The sequence below is a fragment of the Neodiprion virginianus genome, chromosome 6 (genome assembly GCF_021901495.1).
Source record: "Neodiprion virginianus isolate iyNeoVirg1 chromosome 6, iyNeoVirg1.1, whole genome shotgun sequence".
NCBI classification, from domain to species: Eukaryota; Metazoa; Arthropoda; class Insecta; order Hymenoptera; family Diprionidae; genus Neodiprion; species Neodiprion virginianus.
The window spans coordinates 30,618,538-30,642,848 of NC_060882.1; the positions used below are offsets into that span (position 1 = coordinate 30,618,538).

The 24,311-nt window shown below is 39.9% G+C and overlaps 2 protein-coding genes and 2 long non-coding RNA genes across 13 annotated transcripts; 2 read left to right on the plus strand and 2 right to left on the minus strand.

The window, feature by feature from the left end:
- Positions 1-969: 969 nt before the first annotated feature.
- LOC124307232 (uncharacterized) lies at positions 970-13,494 on the minus strand. Its single transcript, XR_006908773.1, has 3 exons — positions 13,483-13,494; positions 9,312-9,314; positions 970-1,099 (listed from the first exon to the last, which is right to left on the minus strand). It is a non-coding gene; the product is annotated as an uncharacterized LOC124307232 (long non-coding RNA).
- Positions 3,365-7,711, plus strand: LOC124307216 (U4/U6 small nuclear ribonucleoprotein Prp3). Its single transcript, XM_046768709.1, has 5 exons — positions 3,365-3,831; positions 4,056-4,267; positions 5,726-6,512; positions 6,796-7,153; positions 7,228-7,711. Exons 1-5 carry the CDS (start codon positions 3,567-3,569, stop codon positions 7,625-7,627), a joined length of 2,022 nt encoding a protein of 673 aa, XP_046624665.1. The 5' UTR covers positions 3,365-3,566; the 3' UTR covers positions 7,628-7,711.
- On the plus strand, positions 9,562-22,100 carry LOC124307212 (peroxidase-like). 10 transcript variants are annotated; one of them, XM_046768699.1, is made up of 9 exons: positions 9,903-10,182; positions 13,851-14,658; positions 15,879-16,306; positions 17,342-17,595; positions 18,432-18,681; positions 20,701-20,763; positions 20,874-20,992; positions 21,110-21,269; positions 21,441-22,100. In XM_046768699.1, exons 1-9 carry the CDS (start codon positions 10,142-10,144, stop codon positions 21,523-21,525), a joined length of 2,208 nt encoding a protein of 735 aa, XP_046624655.1. In that variant the 5' UTR covers positions 9,903-10,141; the 3' UTR covers positions 21,526-22,100. The 10 variants fall into 10 exon arrangements, 6 of the variants coding, with proteins under 6 accessions (XP_046624658.1, XP_046624657.1, XP_046624660.1 ...); XR_006908763.1 differs by lacking the exon at positions 21,441-22,100 and having other exon boundaries at positions 9,562-10,182; positions 20,701-20,768; positions 21,110-21,122; XR_006908762.1 differs by lacking the exon at positions 21,441-22,100 and having other exon boundaries at positions 9,563-10,182; positions 20,701-20,775; positions 21,110-21,132.
- On the minus strand, positions 17,450-20,602 carry LOC124307231 (uncharacterized). The gene is made up of 2 exons (XR_006908772.1): positions 18,934-20,602; positions 17,450-17,634 (listed from the first exon to the last, which is right to left on the minus strand). It is a non-coding gene; the product is annotated as an uncharacterized LOC124307231 (long non-coding RNA).
- Positions 22,101-24,311: the final 2,211 nt, after the last annotated feature.

The following is a 24,311-nucleotide window of genomic DNA, read 5'->3' on the forward strand; positions in this document are numbered from 1 at the left end:
TCTTTCTTTTATTCGTTCTTCTGTATCTCCCTCGTAATAGCAAATATCTTCAGAAGTTCCGATGGTGTGGTTAGAATTCTGTGGTTTATTGAGATAAGGCTCCTTTACAGAGTCTGGGATTTCGTGCGGATCGCTTAATATAATCGGCTGAGTATATTGTTCCCAAAGCTTCGCTATGGTTCCGCGTTTTCCTCCGTTTATTTCGTTCGATTTCGGGAGCATTCGTTATGAGAACAAAGGGTATTTGTCAGAGATTTCGATCAAAGGTTGAAAACTTGGTTCGACAGGGTATTTCGATGAAAACGAGGGATCTCGGTGATACAAGGTCCCAGTAGTTGCGATATTGAAGAAATATTTGAATGGGAAATTTCCAGAGCGGATGGAAAAATTCTTGATTGACTCATTGATTTTTAGGATTTTGGCGAGTTAACGGGTATTAAAATTCGAGTTTGTTTAGTCATTTTATTAGACCGAGCGAGATTAGGATGATTTTCAGTTCGTGTCGGTGGCGCGCAAAAATTCCGCCGTCCGTCGGTCGCTACTCGCGTCACAAAAAGTTTTTCGCGATTATAACGTTTGGTTTCCCGGCCGATGCACCAGAAAATTTTTATATGATATGTGACGTCGGAACGGTACCTAGTGGAAATCTCCAGATGTTAGACACCGGAAACATTCACACGCAGCTACAGCCAGACTCACATCAGTAGTTTGGGTCACCAATTACCGATTAAGTATTGAAATACACCGGACAACGGGCATTCTGTCGCCCTAATCGAACGAACCGAAGAGGGAGAAATTGTTGGATAAAAGATTTAATTTGGCTTACCTTTTCGAGAGTATTCTGGATGCGATGACTTGTAGATTGGTGAGAGGTTTTAGCGGAATAACTGACTTTAATATTTTGGATATTTTGACTAACTTGGTTTATTTTATAAGTTTTGATATTTAAAAGTCACAAACGCAGAGTTACACTTTGTAAGATCTTAAACTTAGTATGACAAAATGGATTTTAAGTTCGCTGAACTTTTGGGCAGAGTAACGTTGTATGAAAGTTTTAATGCAAAAGGCTAAAGGATTTTACCGCGAGACTGTACCGGAACTAGATGACGAATCTGGAGGTAGAAACACAAGAGAGCGATCGAGTGATCGGTCGCCCTTTTTATAGGGGTCGATCGTTGCGCAGAACGATCCCCCTCTCTAGTTTTTTGGTCACCTTTGCGCACCTCCCCTCTTTTTCTAGGAATTTCTAATTAGGTCACGACATCCTCGCGCATACACGCCCGTTATCTTAGTTCTTTAGCTATTACTATATCGTAGGTTTTTACGTATGGTGTATCGCTGTTTGGTGCGGTGGTGTAGGTGCGTGGACTCGGTTCCGTAGTTCTCCGAACTGCGTGGGCTTTTCGTTGTGGCGCCAGCCCCCTTTGTGGCGCCAGCCCCTTTTGTGGCGCCAGCCCCCTTTCTGGCGCCCCTCAGCCACTTAACTTCTTCCTGCCTACCTCTTAATGTTTTTGCTATCTTGTTCGTTACAAAGCCCATATTTCATTCTGGTTACCTGTCGTTTGTTAGTTTTACAGCTATATCTATATAGAATTACATATGTATTATAGTCGACTACTGTCGTTGTTAACCTGGAGTACAATAGCTATTGTTTATGAACATAGTTTGTTATTTGTTTAACATTGTTAGAATCGCGCTGCTGCGAATATCCTTAGTTGTTTGTGTTATAATTATCTTAACAGATTTAGAGTATTTAGTAGTTTGATGATTCATAGCTTTAGAGCAGGTTTACATGTGTGCTTTTGTATATGATTCCCTTCTGTAGTTGTTCATTCTTATATTGATATGAATCGGCTTGGAAGCTTCTAGAACGTTTTCGTTTCGTCGGTAAGTTTCCTAATGTATTCTCTAGGTAAGGCTCTGTATGGTTCCACATTGGAGATCTGCATTGCCTTCAAAACGTAGCGCGTGTTGCCTACAATACGGCGTTGCGGAATAAGGTATAGTTCATGCTGGGTAATTAGCATTCACGGTTTGATGGTTTTGCAGTCTCTGGTTTTGTGGGTTATTGCAGCAGTGCTATCTTTACATTATATTGGTTATGCGTTTATCTATGGTTTTACAGTCTTCTATACTCCAGGCTATATAGTAAAGCGTATATTGCTTATAGTATAGCTCTCAGCTCCAAATGCACAAATGGCATTGTTGAGTGCTATATAATAATTGGGTATAATTGTGTTAGTTAATTATAGTGTTAATATGATATATAATAACGCATAATAGTATTATAGTTCTCTGTAGTACGAAGATCTCGTAACATGGTTTTTAAGCCTCGGCTAGTAAATTTCATAGTTATTTCCATCTAGGGATATTCCAAATAGTTAGACAGTTGTTTTAATTTCTTATGGTTACAAGATTCTCGTACTTCGAGTTTGGTTAGTTGATAAAAGTAACATGCAGTAATAATAGTCGATAAAACATACGGTCGTTCCGGTCGGATGTTACACTAGCTACACTTTCTACACTTTCGTGGGGGTGTACACTTGCGCGTTGGTTTTAGCGGACGTGACGTCGGATGGCGCTGTTTGTTTTACAAATGTCACTAGACTTTCGTTACAGTTTGGCCGTGTTCGAAAATTGACTGACAGTACTGTCGGCAATCTTTTATCTCATTTGCGCTGCCGAGTTCATGGACAGCTCTGTCTCTTTCCTAGGGAATTTTTAGTACTAGCAGTCAATTTATATAAAACGAAACTGCCAATCGCAGTGCCGAAGCTTTCCTCAAGGAAGCTCGAGATCTGCTTTGAAAGAAGGAGGCCAATAAGGCTCCTTGTTCTGTCAAGGAAGGACTATGAATACGGGTGTAACTCACTTCAATTTCACCTTCTCGCATTAAATTTTGTGTCGAGTCAGCTCGCGCGAGGAAACTCGCACTTTCAGGAGGTGAGATTGACCGAAATAGGGTGAGCCGCTCACATTCGTCATTTTCACCCAATCCAAAAACCGTAATAAGCCCCCAGAACCTCGATTCCACCGTTTTTTGGTGCTATCTTTGTCTCACACCCGCAGTTGATATACTGCCATCTCTTTCTAGCGATCTCGGGATTTGGGTGTATTCCAAAATGTACTTCCAGTACTGCCAACCGTGACGTCACGCAGTCAACTGCGAACTGCGTTCCGTTTTTACTTCGAGTTGCCAGTCGCAGAAAAAGCGGAACGCTACACCGAGGACGCGGCCATCTCTCAAGTACTGCAACCACTGACTGCAACTGCCTCACGTCCCAGACCGTAGTAGTCACAGTCAATACGTCACAAATTTCAGACGTCACTGACTGGCGGCAGGAAGCTGTCGCGCGGTTTCGGAACGCGGTTGCTAGTACTTGCAGTACTGCGAGTATATTTCGGAATACACCCATAGTATAAACATGGCTGGTTTTAGTACAAATCTAACCTCTGCGGTCTAAGCAGTTTTTGTCACGGTTAAGACTCTTATCAAGTGTTTTCTGTGTGGAATGTATTTTTCATTTTACCCTGCCTTACTTTTCGGTTACTCACGTGCGGGCTGAATGATACAACAACGTCGTCCGTATCTTGTTCTCTTTGGGGTTCAACGAGTAATTCTTTGCAGTTTTCAAATTGACTTTTTGCTACTTCTTGACATTCCAGTTGCACAACTTATTACAATGGCTTATCTAACCCGCAAAGAGATAGATGATATGAAGCCTCAAATAGAGAAGGCAGTACATAAGTTTCTGGGTTTTGGAGAGCCGTCAATTGTTACTACCGCTATAAACTGCATCACTTCGGGCTACGACAAGCGTAAAACTGCTGGTAAGTTTCTCTATATCACCGACATTCGAACTGATCTACAACTATAACCATTGAACTGTGTCGCTCATTCATTTATCCTTTTCACTCAGTGATTTCAAGTTTTCAATGAAACGCTACTACCTAGCGTTTAGTCAATTTACTTGAGATAAGTATTCATCTTCTGATGGCATGTCAAAACATTTTTTACAACTTGTGTATGTGGTATGTGACAATTTATGTTTTAGACAAACTTTCGGCACTCTTGGAAGAAAAGAAGGCTACCAAGTTGATGGAAAAAATATTTTCAATATACGATGACACCAAAGCTAACCAAAAGAGTAAGAAACGTCCTCATACCGATGACAAGGATAAGGACAGAGATGCAAAGAAACCGAAAACAAAAGAAGACGATTTCATGAACGAAAAACCTACAGAAGCACAATTGTCTGCTGACAAGGTACATTTAAGTTTATAAATCCACTGTCTAGTACCCGAACTGAGGGCAAAAAGGCTTTGTATCAAAAAAATTGTTTCGATCAACTAAATGCGGCATTCACGGACGGCGATACGAATATTTGGTTACAACAATTTATAAGCTGCTCAAACTAAATAAAAATTACTTCTGTTGACTTTATTATTATTTAACACAAGTAAGAGGATGTACAGTCAACGGAATATTAAGTTGAACGATCTCTATTCTATAGTTGATATAAAAATCATTTTGTTAATCTGAATATCCTACTTCTTGATCCAACAAATGTTTGATGAATGCAGGATCATGTTCTGTTTGTTTCAAAAAATTGTAGTCGTCGGAACTGAATATTCGGTTGGAAAAATCACAGCTAGGTACAAGCAACTGAACATTCAGTTCAGTATAGTGTTTCAATCATCTATTGAAACAACTTACTTGTTAACTTGAGTCTCATATCATTCAGATAAAAAAATGCTCAGGTTATAAAGTAAGGTTATGTTTTATTAGAATTACTGTATATTTCGATTGACGAGACTGAATCATGGAATGAAAGGATGTCCTGCAATCATTTGAAAAGGTTCTGATCAAAAATGAAAATAAAATTTTTAGCCTAATTACGACAGTTGGTGGATTTTTCAGTATTGCAAATAACTTATAATTGATTGCAAGTTGGATAAATCACATTTTTAGTTTCTGATTAAAGGCTGCATGATTTTGATCAGGATTCGAATCGGGGATTGCTCACTAATACTTATCATACCACCTAATCGTACATCTGTTGCCACTATGCCAAACTATCGCATAGATTTCGGGTTAACTTTGGCTCACTTAGATGACGAAATACACTTATCTCAGTGATATGAAGCTATTGCCAGCAGACATGAAAAGATTATGTACAAAATGCAAGGATTTCATCAATATTTCAACAATTTAACTGCACTGAAAAAGCCAACGACATAGTACAGTTGAATAATGACATGCTCGACATAAATATTTTATTCATGTCATTAATTCAACACACAGAAAATATCGATTTCATTACCTTTATGTTTTCCCAGCTGCCACGAACGTTAGAGTTTCGTGGTTTTTTTTTCAACAAAATATTTGAAAGTAGGTAAATTTATTAGCCTATTTGTGTTTGTAGATAAATTTATTTTACCATATGTATGGAAACCATTTTCTTATTGTTTCGACTGATACATTCGTTTAAATCAGCAAAAGTATTTGCAGTTAGTCGCATTATCGCTGACTTGGATCAACGAAAAAAATGGTACCCACGAAATGTAGATTCGCTTACGCTAAGGAACTTAATTTTTTTCATCCAATTAAATCGATTCAGTTGATTTACTGATTTTTCTTATCACTATTCGATTAACATTCATCAATGCTTGGTTAACAATTTCATCTCCTCATTTTCCTCCTCTGCTACATTTTTTTTTATAGATAAAACAAATGATGATGAATGCTCAAAGAGAGATCGAGGAGCGCAAACGGGCGTTAAAGGCGATACGGCAAGATGATATGCCGCCAGTCAGACCCTTGTTCCGAGCTCGCGAATCCATGCCGTCCGTAGGGAGTATGTACAATCAGGGACTGTTGAGTAAAAATGATTCTGACAAAGCTCGGAAGATTGCTGCACTTCAGGCTCAAATTAGGAATAAACTCAGTTCGGGATTATTGGGAAGCCTGCCAGTCCCTGATAAGCCAACACCCTTGATATTGGATGAATCTGGGAGAACAGTCGATATTACAGGAAAAGAAGTTCAACTCACCCAGGTAGTTCCTACGCTGAAAGCCAATATTCGAGCAAAGAAACGGGAAGAATTCAAAGCCCAGCTGCAGGATTCTAAGGGGCCAGAGGAGATGCAGGATACGCATTTTTTTGATAGTCGGATCGGTGCAAAGCCAGCCCAAAGAAACAAGAGAGCCTTAAAATTTCACGAGCCTGGGAAGTTTCAACAGTTGGCAGATAGAATACGTATGAAAGCCCAATTGGAAAAACTACAAAACGAAATATCACAAATTGCCAGAAAAACCGGTATCAGTTCGGCAACAAAACTGGCACTGATTGCCCCCAAGACCGAGGCCATGAACGAAGATGTGCCCAATGTTGAATGGTGGGATTCGGTTATTATTACTGGATGTTACACAGATGACGAAGAACAAATGCCAATCAAGTTTTCTGCCATTACAAACTTGGTTGAACATCCTACGCAAATGCGGCCTCCAAGTAAGTTATGAAACTCTGGACGATCAGATTTTTTGTAATAGTACTTTCAGCTGCTTTCCGGTTGCATTATGAAAATTGAAATCCTCAAAGGAAGAGTGTTATAGCTCACAGTACCTTGAATAAATATCTTCAGAGAAATTCAAATCCTTGCCCTATTTACCAATAACCATATTTATCACATATGTGTGTAACTGCAGAGTTTTCATTTGCTCACGAATTACCTGCTTGTATATTAATATGACCAACTTTAATTGTCTTCGATCTATTTTTCGTTTGCTTACAGCTGATCCTCTCAAGCCAATCTACATGCCAGTATTTCTGACAAAGAAGGAGCGTAAAAAATTACGTCGGCAGAACCGACGAGAAGCATGGAAAGAGGAACAAGAGAAGATCCGCCTGGGTTTGGAACCACCGCCTGAGCCAAAGCTGAGAATCTCTAATTTAATGCGTGTCTTGGGTACAGAAGCTGTACAGGATCCCACAAAAATTGAGGCTCACGTACGCCAACAGATGGCAAAGAGATTAAAGGCTCATGAGGATGCAAACGCGGCGCGTCGACTTACTGCGGAACAACGACGCGAGAAAAAAGCTCGTAAGCTGAAAGAGGATACCACCCTTGGAGTACACGTAGCAGTTTACAGGTAATCCATTGATATATACCCTGCACATGGGGATGGCCACGTTCATAGAACTATATTCAAATGAATTATTTCAGGATACGAGATCTAGTTAATAATGCATCGAAAAAGTTCAAAGTGGAAACAAATGCCAAACAATTATACTTGACCGGGTGTGTGATGTTGTTTCGCGACTGCAATGTAGTCGTAGTTGAGGGTGGAGCTAAACAACTGAGCAAGTATAAACGTTTGATGGTACGGCGAATAAAATGGGAAGAGGATATCGTCAAGGATAATGATGGAAACGAGGTGCCTAATAGATGTGTTTTGGTTTGGGAGGGTACAAGCAAACAGCGACACTTTGGCGAGGTAAAATTCAAGGTGTGCCCAATCGAAAAAATGGCAAGGGAACACTTCAAAAAACATCAAGTTGAGCACTATTGGGATCTAGCATATAGTGGTGCGGTATTAGACAATACAGATGATGCACGTACCTAAAACCTAGTGTGGTAATGAAACAATATTACAAACAATGAATCGTAGAATTCTTGGTGAGAAATAAATGATAAATAATCAATTTCAGATATTTTTACATATTTCGTGTAAAGTTGGAGTTTGTTAAACTAATTCAATTACTGAAAGGAGATGTGCTTCTGTTCATAATTATGTACCTAAGGATCACTTGTTAAACATCTGCTTTCGTCGCTTGGATTGACTGTCAGTACCAGGTCCCTGGCACTCTTATTCATTCCATATAGGGAACTGTCACCGCTTATGATCACCATATACATATAGTTCGTACTGCATGGCGCTGGCATATTTCGGTGTTCCCCCCTCTTGCGCCCTGACACTCCTTGCCGGCGCAAGCTAGCCGTAGTGACAGCTGATAGCAGCTGATGGCAGCGAGACGCCGCAGAATACTGCCAGCGCCACGGAGCGGCTGGTGATATTCGGGGGACAGGAATGTGGCTTGAGTGCCAGGGGGCTGGTCAGTATATCTATAGTCTTGATGCCCCTGTAAGTATCTCAGTAGTCATGACATGGAAAAATAGTCCTGAAATGAGAGACGTAGTCAGAAGTTATCGGTTCCTTAGAGTCCCTTTAATTGATGTGCCTTCAGGGAGTGATGAGTCAACGCTTATGGGGATGCTTAACCTTCATTTCTAGCTATATGAAGTAACAGTGTCACATATTTGAAAGATTTCTTTTTGGGGGTATCTTTTGCGTAGAATTGAACTATCAAAAAATTGGAAGTGACCCAATTGTTCTAAGTCCTTTATAATTTTGTATTTCACGAACAAAACGACATATCACGTGATTTATACGACAGTTCGTTTAAAATAAAATCTAAAATACGTACAGATCGATTCAGATTTTTAAATCGTTTCTTAGCACGTCTGATGTACTTTTTACAAAAAAACAACATATTGTTCGCTCTTTACATTGTTTTTTCACTCGAACTATATACCGTTCAATGATAGCCAATCTAACTGATGATATAGGATTCACATTATAATAATAACAATAATACAATAATGAGTTATATACAAGAGTAACGGTAATTAGGGCTGTGCATGTACCAGAATTCTTCGGATCGGGTCGGCGAAAAAGTATTGATTTCGGGACGGTTCCCGGGATTTCCGAAAATCCGTAAATATCCGAAAACTTGGGGATTCCCGAAAATGTTGGGATTCTCGAAAATATCATATTTTTAAATTTTCGGAATTCCCGTATCCCCCGATGAAAGGTAATACACTTTTTATATTTGCGAAAGCTAACCATATTCTTAACAAAATAGGGTGCAATCGTTGTTATTCCTAAATTGAAACAAGTCAATAGTACTGTCCTTTTTCGCCTCATTACAGCAAGATAGGATGCACCCGTCAAAGTCGCTTTGCCCTATTTTATTTGTTTTTCATCCTCTATTTTGCAAAAACAACGTGTTAACAGTGCCTACAGCTAATATCGGCCTCGCTGGACCCCGGTTCAATATATTGCAATTTCATTTATTTGTTTAAAATATATTTCTAAGATATGTTCGGCTACTGAAGCACTACTCGAATCCAAGCGCAAACGATTCATTGTTAGGCAGTCCATTTCACGAAAGCGGTTCGGCCAACGGAACATCGAATATCACGACTAATTCTAAATCTGTAAACGGTTTACGTGCCTTGTCGTAAACGAGCTTGGGGATTTCCAATTAACAATAACGTCCACGGTAACCGTAGCGGCCAATCTTTATGCAAAATGGATTCTATAACGTTGAATTTGAATTTCGTTCGTCAAAGGTACTTCGTACAATAGTGACCGAAAGTTTGGCAGTCCTGAACCCTGCACAACCTCAATGGCAATACACTTATCGAGTTGTGACTCATCCTGTCTCCTCCTCCTTCCTGGTGTATGTGGTCAGAGCCGGGCGAAGTGGGCTCCGTCGGTCATAGTTGACCCACTGTACAAACGAATGAGATTTAAAAAAAATATCGGTAACGCTTGAAAAGTATTTTTAGGCCAAAGGAAAACAAATTACGGTGTCAAAATCGGTCTAACGTTATTCCTTTCTTACGGGTCCCACTTTGCCCGGACCTCTCTTACTCACATATACCACACGAACGCATACAGGGATGTAACCTCTTCTCTTGTACTTGAATCCCACTCTCTCGCAGCTAAAGCCCCGATCGTAACCACTTGTTTTGTAATATGCGTATGATGTATATGCAGATACATATAGCGTACACTAGTATAATAGCGGATGATGTCTAGGACCACCGTCTATACTACGGGTGAATGTAATCTGTGCAATCCTTAGCCTCGTTCTCATCACAAGCCTCTGTCTCGGTTCGGTGGATTCGGTCAATTGCTCTCTACACTCGCAGTCAGCAGAGTGCAGGTTGCTCGTCGTTGTGGCAAATCAAGAATCTGAATAAAGAAAATCGTGTCCTAGGGATCTTGCTTCTCGTTCTTTGCGAAAACACTGTCACCAAATGAAAATTTCTTGTCGAAAGTGTTGATAGGATGAATGACATGGATTTCAAAGTAATTGGATTGGCGTTGCGGTAAGTATCACTTATACCTACTATATTATGCTAATGTATACTGTATACATACATTCCCTTTTTTCACGTCTACACATCGTCTAACGTAAGGATAGCGTACGCTTGTGCTTGGAATTATCAAATCACTTTTTAATTGATCATTAATATAATTTAAAATCATATTCATCTTACACTGTGCAAGGTAGTTGCTTGAAGAAATAAAACCAGTAGCGTTATTTAACGGAATATGTTTAAAAAGTGGGAAAAAATTTCGGTACATCAGACCTAATCTGAAACCTTTTGATTCAGCGAGTCAAAATGTGCAGAATAAGCACCAGAAAATGATTGCTTGTATTATACGCTTCATTGACCTTTTTCTGTTTTTGACGGTGTTTTCAACATGCTGATGCATTCATGAGAAGCGTACTGTATTGTACATACGTATTACCCCATACGCATAGATAAATCTCAAACTCTCAGTAATGAAATTACGCGAAACATTGAAAAGTTTTGATCCGTTCCAAATGTACACTAATCACGATCGATCCAGGCTTCATATCTTTTGAATTACCACAATTTTAACCCGTAAAAGGAATTTGTAATTTTGAAAACGAATTCAATTTTCACAATTCAGCTTAAACACCGTTCAGCTTATACTCAGTACATTTGAAACGTGGTACAATGCACCGATATTGCATCTCTTAACGTATCATCCATCGTTGTAAAAAAATGTGGTCGGCTAGATTTGAATCCCTACGCATGAATCTGTGTACGGAAAATTCTTCGCGATCCTATAAGCGTCAGCTGCTCTATTTTTTTGATCAGCTGAAAAGAATTTTTGTGAATTATTGCAAATCTTAGGAGTAACCATTTGGAGAATGTTCTATTTCATCAATGTTCTTTAATGGCTTCATCAATATACCTATGTATAGGTATACATATACCTACACCTACACACATATATATGAGGACAGCTTCGCCTCCCTGCGCGCTCCGCGCGTCAACCACCATTATCGAGTTTTGATGGAAGAGTGGAGAGAAGGCGGTAAGGGGTCAGATTTTTTTAGGTATAGGGATGTATATGTGTAAAGGGTTAAGTGTTGAAGCCCTGATTTCTAGATGGATGTATATGCAGAAGGTGAAGGGTCAAGTCTTCATAGGTGTTACCGTAGATATGTAGGGTAAAGGCTTGAATCAGTATAGCTGTAATCGTATATACGTAATGTAAAGGGTTAAATCTTCACATGTATAGTAGTATATACGTAGGGTAAAGGGTTAAATCGTCATAGCCATGAGGGCATAAGCGTTGTAAAGGTCGAAGGTCGAAAATGGAAGGTCGAAAATCGAAGGTCAAAGATCGAAAATCGAAGGTTGAAGGTCGAAAGTTGAAGCTCGTAGATCAAAGGGTGAAAGATTAAATAGGGGGAGGGCTGGCGGTGGATGGAATGGCTGGGGTGGGGAAAGGGAGGGTGAAGGGAATCTTACAAGGTATAAGGGCATATACGTGGGTTCGACGTTAAATCTGTAAGATCAGAGGGCATATACGCAGGATCCCTGACACGGCGGCGGCGAGATATCTTTATAATATAGAGAGATATATACATATACATATTAGGGTGAGCCAAAGATTCGTCAAAATTGAGCGTTCGACCTTGAGATGACCTGCAAAGATCAAAATTTTCAATGTCCAATGTTATATACGATCGTAGAATTTTCCGTGCTTTATATTTCCGGTGGCAAAAACACGGGTTTCCATTCATAAAATTGGCCTCACCTTGAAATTACCTCATGGGGTCCGAACATCCTGTGATTTTCGGAAAATAGATTTTCCCCCCTCGTATAATTAAATTTGAACCTTTACCTACAATTAAGGCGATCGCCAGCGTTAAAATTCGCAGAATTGCCGAAGTTATAGGTATTCCTTGGTGGCATGCTTTCCGTGTGATCAGGGTGGTCCGACCCATAATAGTCCTTGTCAGGGTAAAATCCGTGGACTGGAGAGCCAGAGAAAATCCCGGTATCGTAGTATACATCATATTTTATACGACTCAAAGTTTTAAAGCCGTTCAGCCGTTCTCGGTTTCGTTTTATTGTTAATCGCCCCATGCTGAATGCTCTGAAACTAAGCAAGATACGAAAAAGTGTTTCACACAAAATATTCATGGTTCGATGGGGCAAGGAACATGAAAGTATTGGATTCTTGTAAGTGAAGCCATCAAAGTCATACGACGGTCAACTTGCTTTTTCCAAATGGAACAGTGTGTGTTTTCCGTCAGCATCTACAAGGGTGTCAAATTTTGCATTGAAAAGAACGAGCCGGTCAAGCTGCTACAGAGCAAGGTACCGGTAACTAATTGATAAAAAATAAATAAAATACGATACAAACAAATCAATTGCCCTTTATCTAACCTCGCAGACACCAGATAAAAAACTATCCTGATAACTTTGGGTATTAGATTAGAATACTCGAGTCCGCAAGTAATTCCACGAAACCGACGAATTACCCGTACCTACCTTGCTTCGTAGCAGCTCCACCAGCTCATATCTCATCACCGGTCGAGTTCAAGTGAGAAGTACGTAAGTACTGTTTGACGCTCTTTCAAATGGCGATAAAAAAGATAAAATGTTCCGTTCGAAAAAAGCAAGTTGACCTTCACGTGACCTCGGCGGCTCCACTTGCAAAAAAACTGATGCGTTCACGTTCTTTCCCACATCGAACCTTGATTATTTTGTAAGAAACATTTTTTCGTATCTTGTTTAGTTTCGGAGTAATCGGTCTGGGTCGATGCAGAAAAGAGAAGAAGATGGTAATTAGTAGAAGAGAAACAGTGGATCTGGCATCTTCGACAAAGCTGACAATAATTCGTTTCGCTGCATGTGAACGATATACCCATAGATATGTATGTAAAAAAAAAAAATGGTTGCCTGTAAAGACGGTTTTACGGGCGAAGATTTTACGTGACAACGTCTTTTTCTCGGTAGAATATGTATTGATATGAATATAATTAAATTGCACAATAGGAACAAGGAATTGAATGAAAATAAGAATTGCACAAATTTTAACTATAGAAATATATTTTGTTTACTAAAACATTGTACATGTAAACTTAAACTTAACTAATTCCTATTTGAGTGATTTTGTTGAGGATAGGACGATGATAGGAGAAATATGAAATGAAAGGAAGTGTTTCTGCTGTAATGTGTCTTGCGAAAGTCAAGTCGATAGTGTACAATTATTTACCTTTATTGTTGTAGTTGTTGTAAATGACGAATCTAAGCACTCCACATTTTCACTACAGACACAGCTGACGATACTTTAACCACACGTGTGAACTTGTATTATGACGCTTTCTTGTTTTTCCAACGCCAAGAACGTTCGAGAAAGACAAAGACAGAGACACAAGCATGCGCCAATTCAATGCGCCTAATTCTCTAGTGCTGCGCGCGCGGCAGACCGATCATAGTTGAGTGGGAGAGAGACGCAAGGCATTCGGCGGGCCTCTCTCTCGTTCGGTGACTCATCGTAACGTTACCGGGCGTTACACTTTTTCATAAGTGACTCCCAGCCGCAACCTAATTTAAGACGTTGTCACGTCAAAATGCAACTAGGTACCTGTATTAAACTGAACAACCGTAACTACCAAATATCAGTACCTTGTTCAACGTAGCTAGTTCTATATCACTCACAGTTGGCTTTTGACCATTTCGGTGCTTGTGCACGGGACTCTCCTACCCGTACGTATGCTACAAGAGCTGGGTAAGCGCGCCAACGCGTTGAGCGCACGGTACGACCAGATGGAGGCTGGCATACTTGCCTCGAAGATTCACCTGACTCAGGGTACACCTGCTTGGTATTTAGGAGCATCACATACGATCCTTCCGGAAGTCAGAAATCTCACGCACAGGGCAATTCGATCAGAAACCGTTGCGATGATGTTAGTGGCAGCTATGAATATGACACCGCACGAGGCTGTCGCGATCCTACCTTCAATGGGACCGGCGGCATTCGGACTATGCGACAGCAACTCTGAGGAATTTTTCGAAATAATCGAGAGTTGTGAGAGTATGATTTGTCCGAGTAGGATGAAGTACAGAAGCCAGTCGGGTCGGTGTAACAACCCCAAACACTCCAATTGGGGTACTGCTTTTGAGTCATATGTCAGACTCTTGCCGGCTGAATACGCGGACGGCGTATCGCTTCCCCGGTTCTTGAATCTCCCGAGTGCCCGGGATGTATCGCTGGGTGTCCACTCAGGTCTACCGGATCAGCCACATCCACATTTGATGGCCCTGGCGGCGTTATTCGGTCAGTTCATCGCGTACGACTTGTCTCACACACCGAAGGTCGAACTGCCCGACGGAACGAAGCTCAAGTGCTGCGATGTCAGCTATGAACACTTTCATTCCGAGTGCTTTCCTATAAAGACTGGCGACAACACGGCGACCCACTGTATGGAGTATACACGGTCGGCCCCGGATCCCGGAAACATCTCCGAGGTATATTTCTAAATGCACTGTATTTACGTACATACATACATACATATGTAGGGAAAAGTGAGCTATATCGTATAACTCTCTAAGAAATGATGGACGTATAGGGTAAGCAGTGTATGTCCCATTCCCCGAAAAGCACCTCTGGTACAAAAACCTAGCTTGTGCTAAGTACATTAAAGTGGAAACCTTCAATAAAAATTCACTTTGTACTTTAGAAACAACCAAAATGACAATGTTCATTCAAATGAGTACCAGCAACAATACCCTACCTTCAAAAAAGTAGTGAAATCAAAATCCTTACTGGCAAGTACATCTGCACTTCTTCGCAATTATAATAAATGAACACTACAAATATAGAATTATGAACGAAATTAAGAATTCGGGGTTAGATGTATTTGAGGGGCCATTTTATTTGCCATGTGATAAAACTACTTTTGAATTGCATGGAAAACGACCCTGGTACCCCAGATGGCTCTGCAGCTTTTATTCTATTACGTGTGTCTTAAACTTCACGGGTGGAGCTATTTTCAGTGTACATACTCATATGTCGTATATGTGTACAGTTCAAGCGTATGTCATGTTATCCATTCTGAAAGTCGACTAGACGACGGTCGACGAAAATTCTTGACTGAAATGACAATTTCGACGACGTTGGAAATATTACAACTGTTATATCTGGTCTCTCGGTGCACCGATTGCATCGATATATAGCTTAAATGAAAGCTCTCGGAAATTACGTTTCAACTAAAATTGTCAAATGTCGTGATTCATCATGAGAGGAGAGAAATATGTGACGATATTTTCGCCATACAGGCCACAAGCTTCTCTTCGCGGTAAAGGAGGATATGTACGTTGGCTCGCGCGCTGAATTATTATTTATTATCAATGAACCTAATGCGAGGAACGACTTTTCCTTTTCACAGAGTGGAACGATTTACTTAGCGGCGCGAGGTAGCCTACTTTCCCCTACATACCTAATTGTAGGAAGGGAATAGATATATCATAAGGAATCTGGGTGCGAGCTTTTTTTATAGCTCACCCAAAATTCATGAAAACACCTATATATTATACTTTTGACATACGATTTCAAGTTTCATACTGTGCAACCAATGTATTTCATGAATGCAAGTAATTTACAGAAAACGATTTTTCCAAAGTATTGTACATGTACGCACGATAGAGCCATCTAAGATTGATTAATGTAATCACCACACATTATATAGGGCTGTAGGTTAGGGCCGCGACAGCAAATAAACCAGGCAACATCATACCTGGATCTGTCTTCGGTCTATGGAATTTCTGATTCGAAGACGAGAGTACTGCGCTCAGGTGTCGGAGGCCGCCTGAAAACGCAAAGGAAAAATTTACCAATGCCCTCTGCAATACCGGGCAGCTGCCGGAGTGATATCGCAGCGTTTCCGTGCTTTTACAGTGGCGATGCCCGTGTCAACGAACATCCGGGTCTCGCTCTCATACACCTTCTCTTTATTCGAGAGCACAATAAGGTGGCAGCTCGACTCGAGTCCCTCAATTGTCACTGGAATGATGACACGTTATTTGAGGAAGCTCGGCGAATCGTGATTGCCGAATTACAGCACATCACCTACAACGAATTCCTGCCAGTTGTCCTAGGCGAGTCTGCGCTTGACAGGTTCGCATGTTTATCATTCGTGTATTCAAAACGTTGCCGCATGTAGAAAAAAACGTGCAGCAGTTCGGTTGATGTAACTGCAATTTTTCTACAAACCGTTACAAGCAGTCACAAGCAATAAACATTTTCGATGAATCGCGTCGATAGATTATTTGAAAACGAAGAAGGTCAGAAAGGAAGTTTCAGAGTTTTTCGAATCAGAGTCAGTTTGACGAAATTTGGGTAGACGAAGGCTGCGTGAGGCACTTACGGAAACGATATGATCATGCAGGTCATATTGGCACATTTCCCTCTTCTGGTTCACCTATCGTTGAAGAAAATATCTCACTGCTTGTGTTGCCCAACAATAAAGAAATAAAAAAAAAAAAATGTTTTTCGGGGCTAAGTGAGATGCCTCCAAAAAATAGAGAAAACATTTAAATCAATCTTTAGCTTGTCTCACTTTGTTCCGGGTATCCCATTACATTCGGCTCCTGTGTCTCCTATATTACACTATGAATGTCAGCGGTTTAAGATTATAGCTAATAATGTGATATGAGAACGTCTTCAACTCGCACTTTATCATAGATTCCTTATCGGGGGTACGGAAAGAATGATTTTGTTCATATCGACTCGAAATAGTCATTGGAAAATTATATTTCATGACAATACTGACAACATTTCTTGTGTAAACGGAACTATGGTCAGTTTAACATAATAAAGGAGAGATTGATGCAGCGTGCAGCACTCGAAGCACATGAAAAACTTGGTGGAGAAACATTTTATTAATCTTTTACTACATTGAACGTGGGCCACTCTGCCGCGCAAGACACAAAAACGTGTTTTTCAAGAACTGATGTTTTTATTCACCTCATAAAGTGAAACATGCAAGATAAGTTTAATTAAACAAGAATAGAAAAATATAATTGGAAAAACCATAATCATGTTCTTTCCTTAAATGCCCCACTTTATCGCTAACTACTCTGTATACATCTATGTAGTATCTATAATAGTCATGACTGCTGAAAAGCTTCTCTTCCGTGATGTCGCGTCTAGATGGAATCTTCGACTCAAGGTGGAAGGCTTCTTCTGGGGATATCAACCGCAGACAGATGCGACATTGTCAAACGCGGCTGCTTCCGTGGGTCTTCTTTTCGTCGCGGCAATCACCCCCAAGACCATCGATCTGGTTGATACGCGATCGAAAAAGTTCGTCAAGTTTGGCGAAAGATCTTTACTTTCTTCGTTTTACGCACCGCAGGAACTTTATGAAGCCGGTGCAATCGATCGACTGATCGCCGGGGTAACAGGTGAGATAGACGAGAAATAGATTTAAATATTCATCGATCCTGCAGCCAAATAACATAGTTGTAAGTTTTAAATATCGACGGCTATCAATATGCATGAACCAAGAATGACGACGATGGCTGAAATTCTTATCTACAGACTTCAAGTCCGACGGCAGAAAAAGAAAACCGCATTAAAACGTATGAGAACTATACAGGATTTGAATAAGTTTTACATGGTTATTGATATTCGTATGTCTTTTCGTATATTTAAGGAATCTTTTCATATGATTTATCATCATCCGAATCATACAAGCTTGAAAAGTGTCTTTTCTGTAGTTAACAAATTTTCCGACAAAGAGCAGAGAACTGCAATATGTAACTTTCATAAGCGTCCAAGGGTTTTACTCATATTAGTTTGCTTCTACTGAAAAATCACAATTTTTTAGTTGTGTCACCCTCGTCGCCGGGGTGCGAAATATATTCTAGATTAAGTACTGGACAGAACATTTTATTACTAAATTGTTTGAGAACGAAATTTTACAGTGACCAAATCTGACCAAACAATTTTATACGATTTGTAGCGAAGCCTTCATTTAAGGTATGTACTGTACACGACCACAAGTAGATCAAATGTTGATGCCACATAGTACTGAGTTGGCCAATTAAAACCAGATATTGATAGGGCACCATGCTGAATTTGGTCTATGAACAATGCGTTGTGGATCTTGTAACGATCGCTGACATACGAAGTTACGTTGATGAGAAATGATGGGATTGAAAAATAAAACTAAATATGCATACATTTGTATGATTATTTCATCGGCACCTAATTGAATGAAATTCTGTTTCGAATACAGCTAGCCACTCTAGGAAACCTATGCCTCCCGGACTCAACGAAATATTTCTTGGACGATACTTCCACGACGGTAAATCTTCGGAGAATCCGATCGATCTTGTTGCGCAGCTCATTCAACGCGGCAGGGATCACGGTCTACCGCCTTATACGAAGTGGAGGACATTTTGCGGAATGCCTGACGTCAGTACCTTCGCGGATCTCCGTGGTACGGTATCCGTCGAAGCTATACGGAGGTTACGCCTCATATACGGGCAAGTATAAACAACTAGAGTATTTACTTTGCCGAGCGTTCACGACTTTCCGTTATTTCACGACACAATACCTGCAATGCAACGTCGAAATCTAAGGGGAGTCTGTTATTAGTCTGTTTATACGACATGTAATGAAAAACACGAACGAGGTAATCGCATCGGACGGTATAGGTGAAGGTGAGAGTGTTACGGAGCCTGAATAATCCAAATCGCACGAATACGTAATTAAGCAGGTATTTTATACATACTTACACTGTAGTAGAATGCATTCAGCGTTCCGTTCATGATGAGCGTCGCATGTCCTTGGCATTATCGGGCTCTGTCTTACATCACCGTCTCACCGTTTACATTTCTCCTATTCCGTTTCATGTTACCATGTAACGGAAACCAGTGGCCTTAAAGGATTACGTGGGTCTTTAACTTTCAAAAAATCCATTGTTTCTATAAATTTTTTCTAATAATAGTAAAAGAGTCATTTCAATAAAACGTAAGGTACATAACGGAATAATGTTTGAACTATATTTTGTAAAATTTTTATCCAAAAATGTTGAATATTCTGTCTTTCCGAAGTGGTTTACGGAGACCCAGTATTTTCGCGGTGGACTCTATAAATGATCCTGCTAGTTTCATCTGGAATCAAAAAACCAAATATTTTCTGCTAGTAGGTGAGCATAGCTAGAGAAAGAACGAAGGGATTTTTTTCGTCGATCACAACTTGTTCTACAGGGCAATGCATGGTGTAAAGTATACCTAAAATTGTACGTTTTCGCAAAAAGCTGTGCCTATAATTCAAATTAAAATTTGTCTTAAAAATCCATCGTTCATTTTCTAGCTTATATACTCACCTACTAACAGAAAATATTTGGCTTCATAATTTCAGGTGAAGCTAGCAGGAATTATTGTGTTCACTGCGGAAATACTAGGTTTCTGAGAACCACTTCGCAAGGACTGAATCTGCTAAATTTTCAGATAAAAATTGTACGCAATATAGTTCAAATATTATTCTCTCGTATGCCTTAAGTTTGATTAAAATAAATCTATTATTGTGTTGGAAAAAAAAAATTATACGAAAAATGGATTTCTTGAAAGTTAAAGACCCACGTAACCCCTTTACACGATAGTTGCACGTATAAATTCCACTTGTCAACGAGACGTGGATCGACATGCGGATCCTGCGAACTTTCGAATTTCTCGACAAGATGTTTGGCAATATTACATATATGTCATGATTATACGTAATATCAACCAAAAACGTCATAAATCACGAAAGAATATCATTAAATAGGAATTGGATCGATTCATCCGTAGTAAAAATTATTCCTCGCAGTACTCAGGTACTGAAATACGTGTTTCACATTTAAAAGTGTCACATACATACACACATACCATAATCAGTCAGTATGTGTCGCAGAACGTACCTATTCACGTTACATTGGGTGTATCAGGTAAAGTAATGTATTGTAAACGTTCGAGAAAAATGAATATTCAATATGCTACGGCGAGACGTGATTTCGTAAAATAATGATGTGAGGAAAGTTGTGTCACCGTAATTTTCGATATACATATTTAGTCGGTACAACATGTATATCAGTTACTGTATTATTCAATATTATCCTCCTTCTACGAATTAGGTGCATTACCGTATTATCAATTAATTATGGTCATGAATTAAACTTGAACACTAAATATACCGGGTGTTTCCGAGTAAACGACACAATATGTTGGGTTGCCCACCGCTACGGGAATCAGATATCGGTAAAACAGACCTACCCATCACAGAACCCTTCAGTATAGGTTAAACAGTGAAATTCCGCAATAGCGGACATCTTTGGGACTAAAAGTATTGTCCGTTATTGTGGAGTGTCCGCTATTCAAAACAATATTAACGTGTAAATTGTGCTTCTGGAGACTTTTAGACTGTCCGTTGTTGTGAGGTGTCCGTTAAGAGAAGTTTCACTGTAAACAACGAACCAACTGCTTGGCCAAATTACCACATCTTGTCAACACGGACAATTTCAGCTCATTCGTGAGGACTTTAAATGCGTTGCCTAGTTTGAGGCGGCGGTTAACAACATTCCTTCAATAAGTTACTACGTAAATTTAATTCAATATGCCACAGTATGAGTGCAAGTGCTTACCGATCATTTGTCTATTTTAGTGATAGACTCCCATGTTTTGAATTTCTACCGTAGGAGTGTCAAGGATGTCGACCTCGTTACCGGAGCCTTCGCAGAGGCTCCCATTGAGGGATCCATAATAGGTCCAACGTTTTCATGTCTACTCGGTCGCACGTTCAGAAATATTCGCTTCGGTAAGATCTCGACGTGTATTCAAAGAGGGCCTGTGGACTTGAGTACTTAATTGGAGTAGTAATTATTCACTTATTGTTAGCATGTTTTTACCTTACCCTCATGCCCTATAACTACAGGTGACAGATATTGGTACGAGAACGGAAATACACCCGGAGCTTTTACATTGGAACAGCTGGAAGAAATACGCAAGAGCTCCATGGCAATGTTACTGTGCAACAACGGGGATCATCTCGAACAAGTGCAGCCAAGATCCTTTATCTTGAGCGATCCTTTCTTGTGAGTTTGCGTATTCATCCATCAATGACCGCTCTACTGTCATTTATGTCTCCTGGTCATGCACTGAACTCGGTTACTATATTAATCACATCTTGTACAACCAAGTGATGAATTTATATATGTATACTTGAACTGAAATACTTTCTAAATGAGTTTAACTTGACCCTACAGAAACCCAGTTTCCAACTGCTCAAGGCTGACTAACTTGGATTTAACACCTTGGAAGGAGAGATTAACAGGGAACGACTTGACTTAGTCCTATGCAAACGCTGTGTACTTCAGTTCGTGTCGCGGAATATCCATATTGATGAAACAAAGTGATTCTGTACATAAATGAGTTGCTTAGAAGCAATTGTCTTATGTTAAATCAATAATTTTTCAGTTGTTTATAATACCCTCACTGAGAATTCATTCCCTTATAACTATGAGTTATTTCAATCAGTATAAATTGATTAGCTTCAATACGCATTAAGTCAGACTTGTATCAAAATATGATGCAGGTGGGCGGACTGTTTGGAACTTTGAACAATAAATTGAAGTGTGCATTAAATGCTTTTTTCTTGTACACCGCGTACCTGAAAGATAATATCTGTCAATGCTTCTAGTCAGGTACAGCAGTACAGCATTTTGAGTGTTGCAACGATTGCTCCCGCACCGCAAGTGTGTTCTAATTACAAACGATAGCGTGACCAATTCTACAGCACATAATTAACAAGTAGGGTGTAGGGTGAGCTGTGCAATATCTGCTGTACAAGTAGTATAATGTAAACATTTTTTTATAGTCGTCTGTACAGAATAAGGATTATTATTAAATAATAGTTCTTTACCTCATAGAATTTGCAACAATTCTTATGAAAAATGTGCAGTACTGCTTGAACTCAAGCTCTCTTAATAGGTGTCGTGCCATCAAGTTTTTAATTTCTGTCAAATGATAGAAAAGTCTATCACACTGTATAAGCAAATACAGATAAAATGCTTGACACTTTCTACGTCAGGTTGAGAAAATAATGTTGATGTTGAAAGCGACATTTTCAATAAATTCCAATATCCCATGTCTCAAAATTCAATATCTATATAGCTTGATAAGTGTTTGCAGTACAGATTAGTATAAAGTGTTCCGTAGCAAGGCTGTTTCAATTCACCACAATTTTCGGCCTACATATATAGGGTTTCGCAGTTCTCGTATATCGATTATCTAATGAATTTTGAGACAACTTAAATGTTTGCGATTTTCACAAATGTCACTTTTGAGATCATGTCTAGCACTACCAGCAATACAATATAAATTCCTTGGTGTCATAATTATTTACATTGCGGCTAAAGTAATAGTAACTAATTGTTTGAATGTTACTTTCTGCAATACATTTTTTACATCCAATGAACCTCTGTATAATCGAATGTTCGAAGGGAGTTTGATGCTTTCACTCATAAAAGTTGTAAAAAACCTCATCTGAATCAGTGAAATAATTCGTGCGGTCAACATCCGATGCAAATCCTTTGAATCAGCCTCGAAAAGTGAATCGTTCAGAAGTTGACTACTTTTTGCGAATGGGCGCGGATTTAATCTTCCAAAAACGAACGAAAAGCTCCGAAAGAATTCTAACTAATGTGACTCTCAGGGTCGAAAACTACCTCTGAGGCCTCGAGTCACCCTATTACGGTCAATCTCACCTCAGTTAAAGTGCGAGTTAATCGAATTTAAAGGTCATCCAATTACCAATTCCAGGGTAATAAGGTTCCTGGGTATCCATCTCGATCGAAAGTTAATTTGGAGAACCCATATAGATTACAACCGGGTCAGGGCTTACAAGGCTATGTCAATCTTAAAATCCATTTCCAGCTTCACCTGGGGGGGTCATCCCTCCACCATGATAACGCTATACAAGTCACACCTCTCCTTAGTTCCAGTACTGCCGACCGTGACGTCACGCAATCAACTACGAACTGCGTTCCGTTCTTACTTCGAGTAAAATCGGAACGCTACACCGAGGACGCGGCCATCTCTCAAGTACTGCAACCACTGACTGCAACTGCCTCACGTCCCAGACAGCAGTAGTCGCAGTCAACAAACGTCACAAATTTCATGACGTCTCTGACTGGCGGCAGTAAGCTGTCGCGTGATTTCGGAACGCGGTTTCCAGTACTTGCAGTACTGCGAGTATGTTTCGGAATACGCCCGTATAGTTAAAGGCTCGCTGACCAGCGGTTAGCAGCAGTGATCGAGCAAGCGCCGTCTTGACCAATTCAACATAGCTCTTCCCGCCATACGTCTATCTTCTTTGACTGAGTCTATGTGCTTAGCATGGGACAATACTAGGCTCGCTAGGAGAAAAATTTACACTGCTCCAATAGGGAATTCGCTATAATTCTCAACCTCATCTAGAGGTTTTTCTGTCGGCTAATATCATAGCTAATATCAATGATAATAATAATGTGGAACAAGTTAGATCGTAATTATGTGAGCACTCAGATTCTGTAAGAGGAATTTTAGTGATACATATGTTGGCAACACTGCTAGTAACTTCGTACAAGAGTGTGTAGAGGTTGGCAACGAGGACAAGTAGAGTGGTGAGAGTAAGGAGGAACGGACAAGTGTTGTCGACCGGTCGTTTGCCACGAAGGACTGATCTTATAAACGTCGAGAATAATCCTTAGAACTATGTCTCTTGTCAGTTGTTACGTTGAGTGTTTCGAATAATAAAACTTAACATTCATAGTCATCGAGCTACAAACTGAGTGAGCCATAATAACCTACCTGATCCGACACCAAAGCAATTCGCTAACACATAGTTAGATTTTAGTGCTTGAGCATCATGTAGTAACTTTCGGTTTATTGTTAAATTCTCGTACTGATATTGGGGACCATGGAATCTAACGTGAAAACATTGTGGTTGGTCGCGTCAAAAAAAGGAGAGCGCCACTGTAGTTATCAGCTGGGACGAACACCGCTCGGAATCTCGAAAATGAGATCAGTATATTTTTGACCGTCAACGCGACTATACACTCGTAACACTTTCCAAAATGTTCATTGGCGACGTGGAT

Coding starts and splice junctions, on each gene's coding strand:
- LOC124307216 (XM_046768709.1), top strand. CDS start 3,567: ATGATACAACAACGTCGTCCGTATCTTGTTCTCTTTGGGGTTCAACGA. Junction 3,832..4,055: donor CGACAAGCGTAAAACTGCTG/GTAAGTTTCTCT, acceptor TTTATGTTTTAG/ACAAACTTTCGGCACTCTTG. Junction 4,268..5,725: donor CACAATTGTCTGCTGACAAG/GTACATTTAAGT, acceptor TTTTTTTTATAG/ATAAAACAAATGATGATGAA.
- LOC124307212 (XM_046768699.1), top strand. CDS start 10,142: ATGAATGACATGGATTTCAAAGTAATTGGATTGGCGTTGCG. Junction 16,307..17,341: donor GGCGAGTCTGCGCTTGACAG/GTTCGCATGTTT, acceptor TGTCGCGTCTAG/ATGGAATCTTCGACTCAAGG. Junction 21,270..21,440: donor ATCTTGAGCGATCCTTTCTT/GTGAGTTTGCGT, acceptor TTGACCCTACAG/AAACCCAGTTTCCAACTGCT.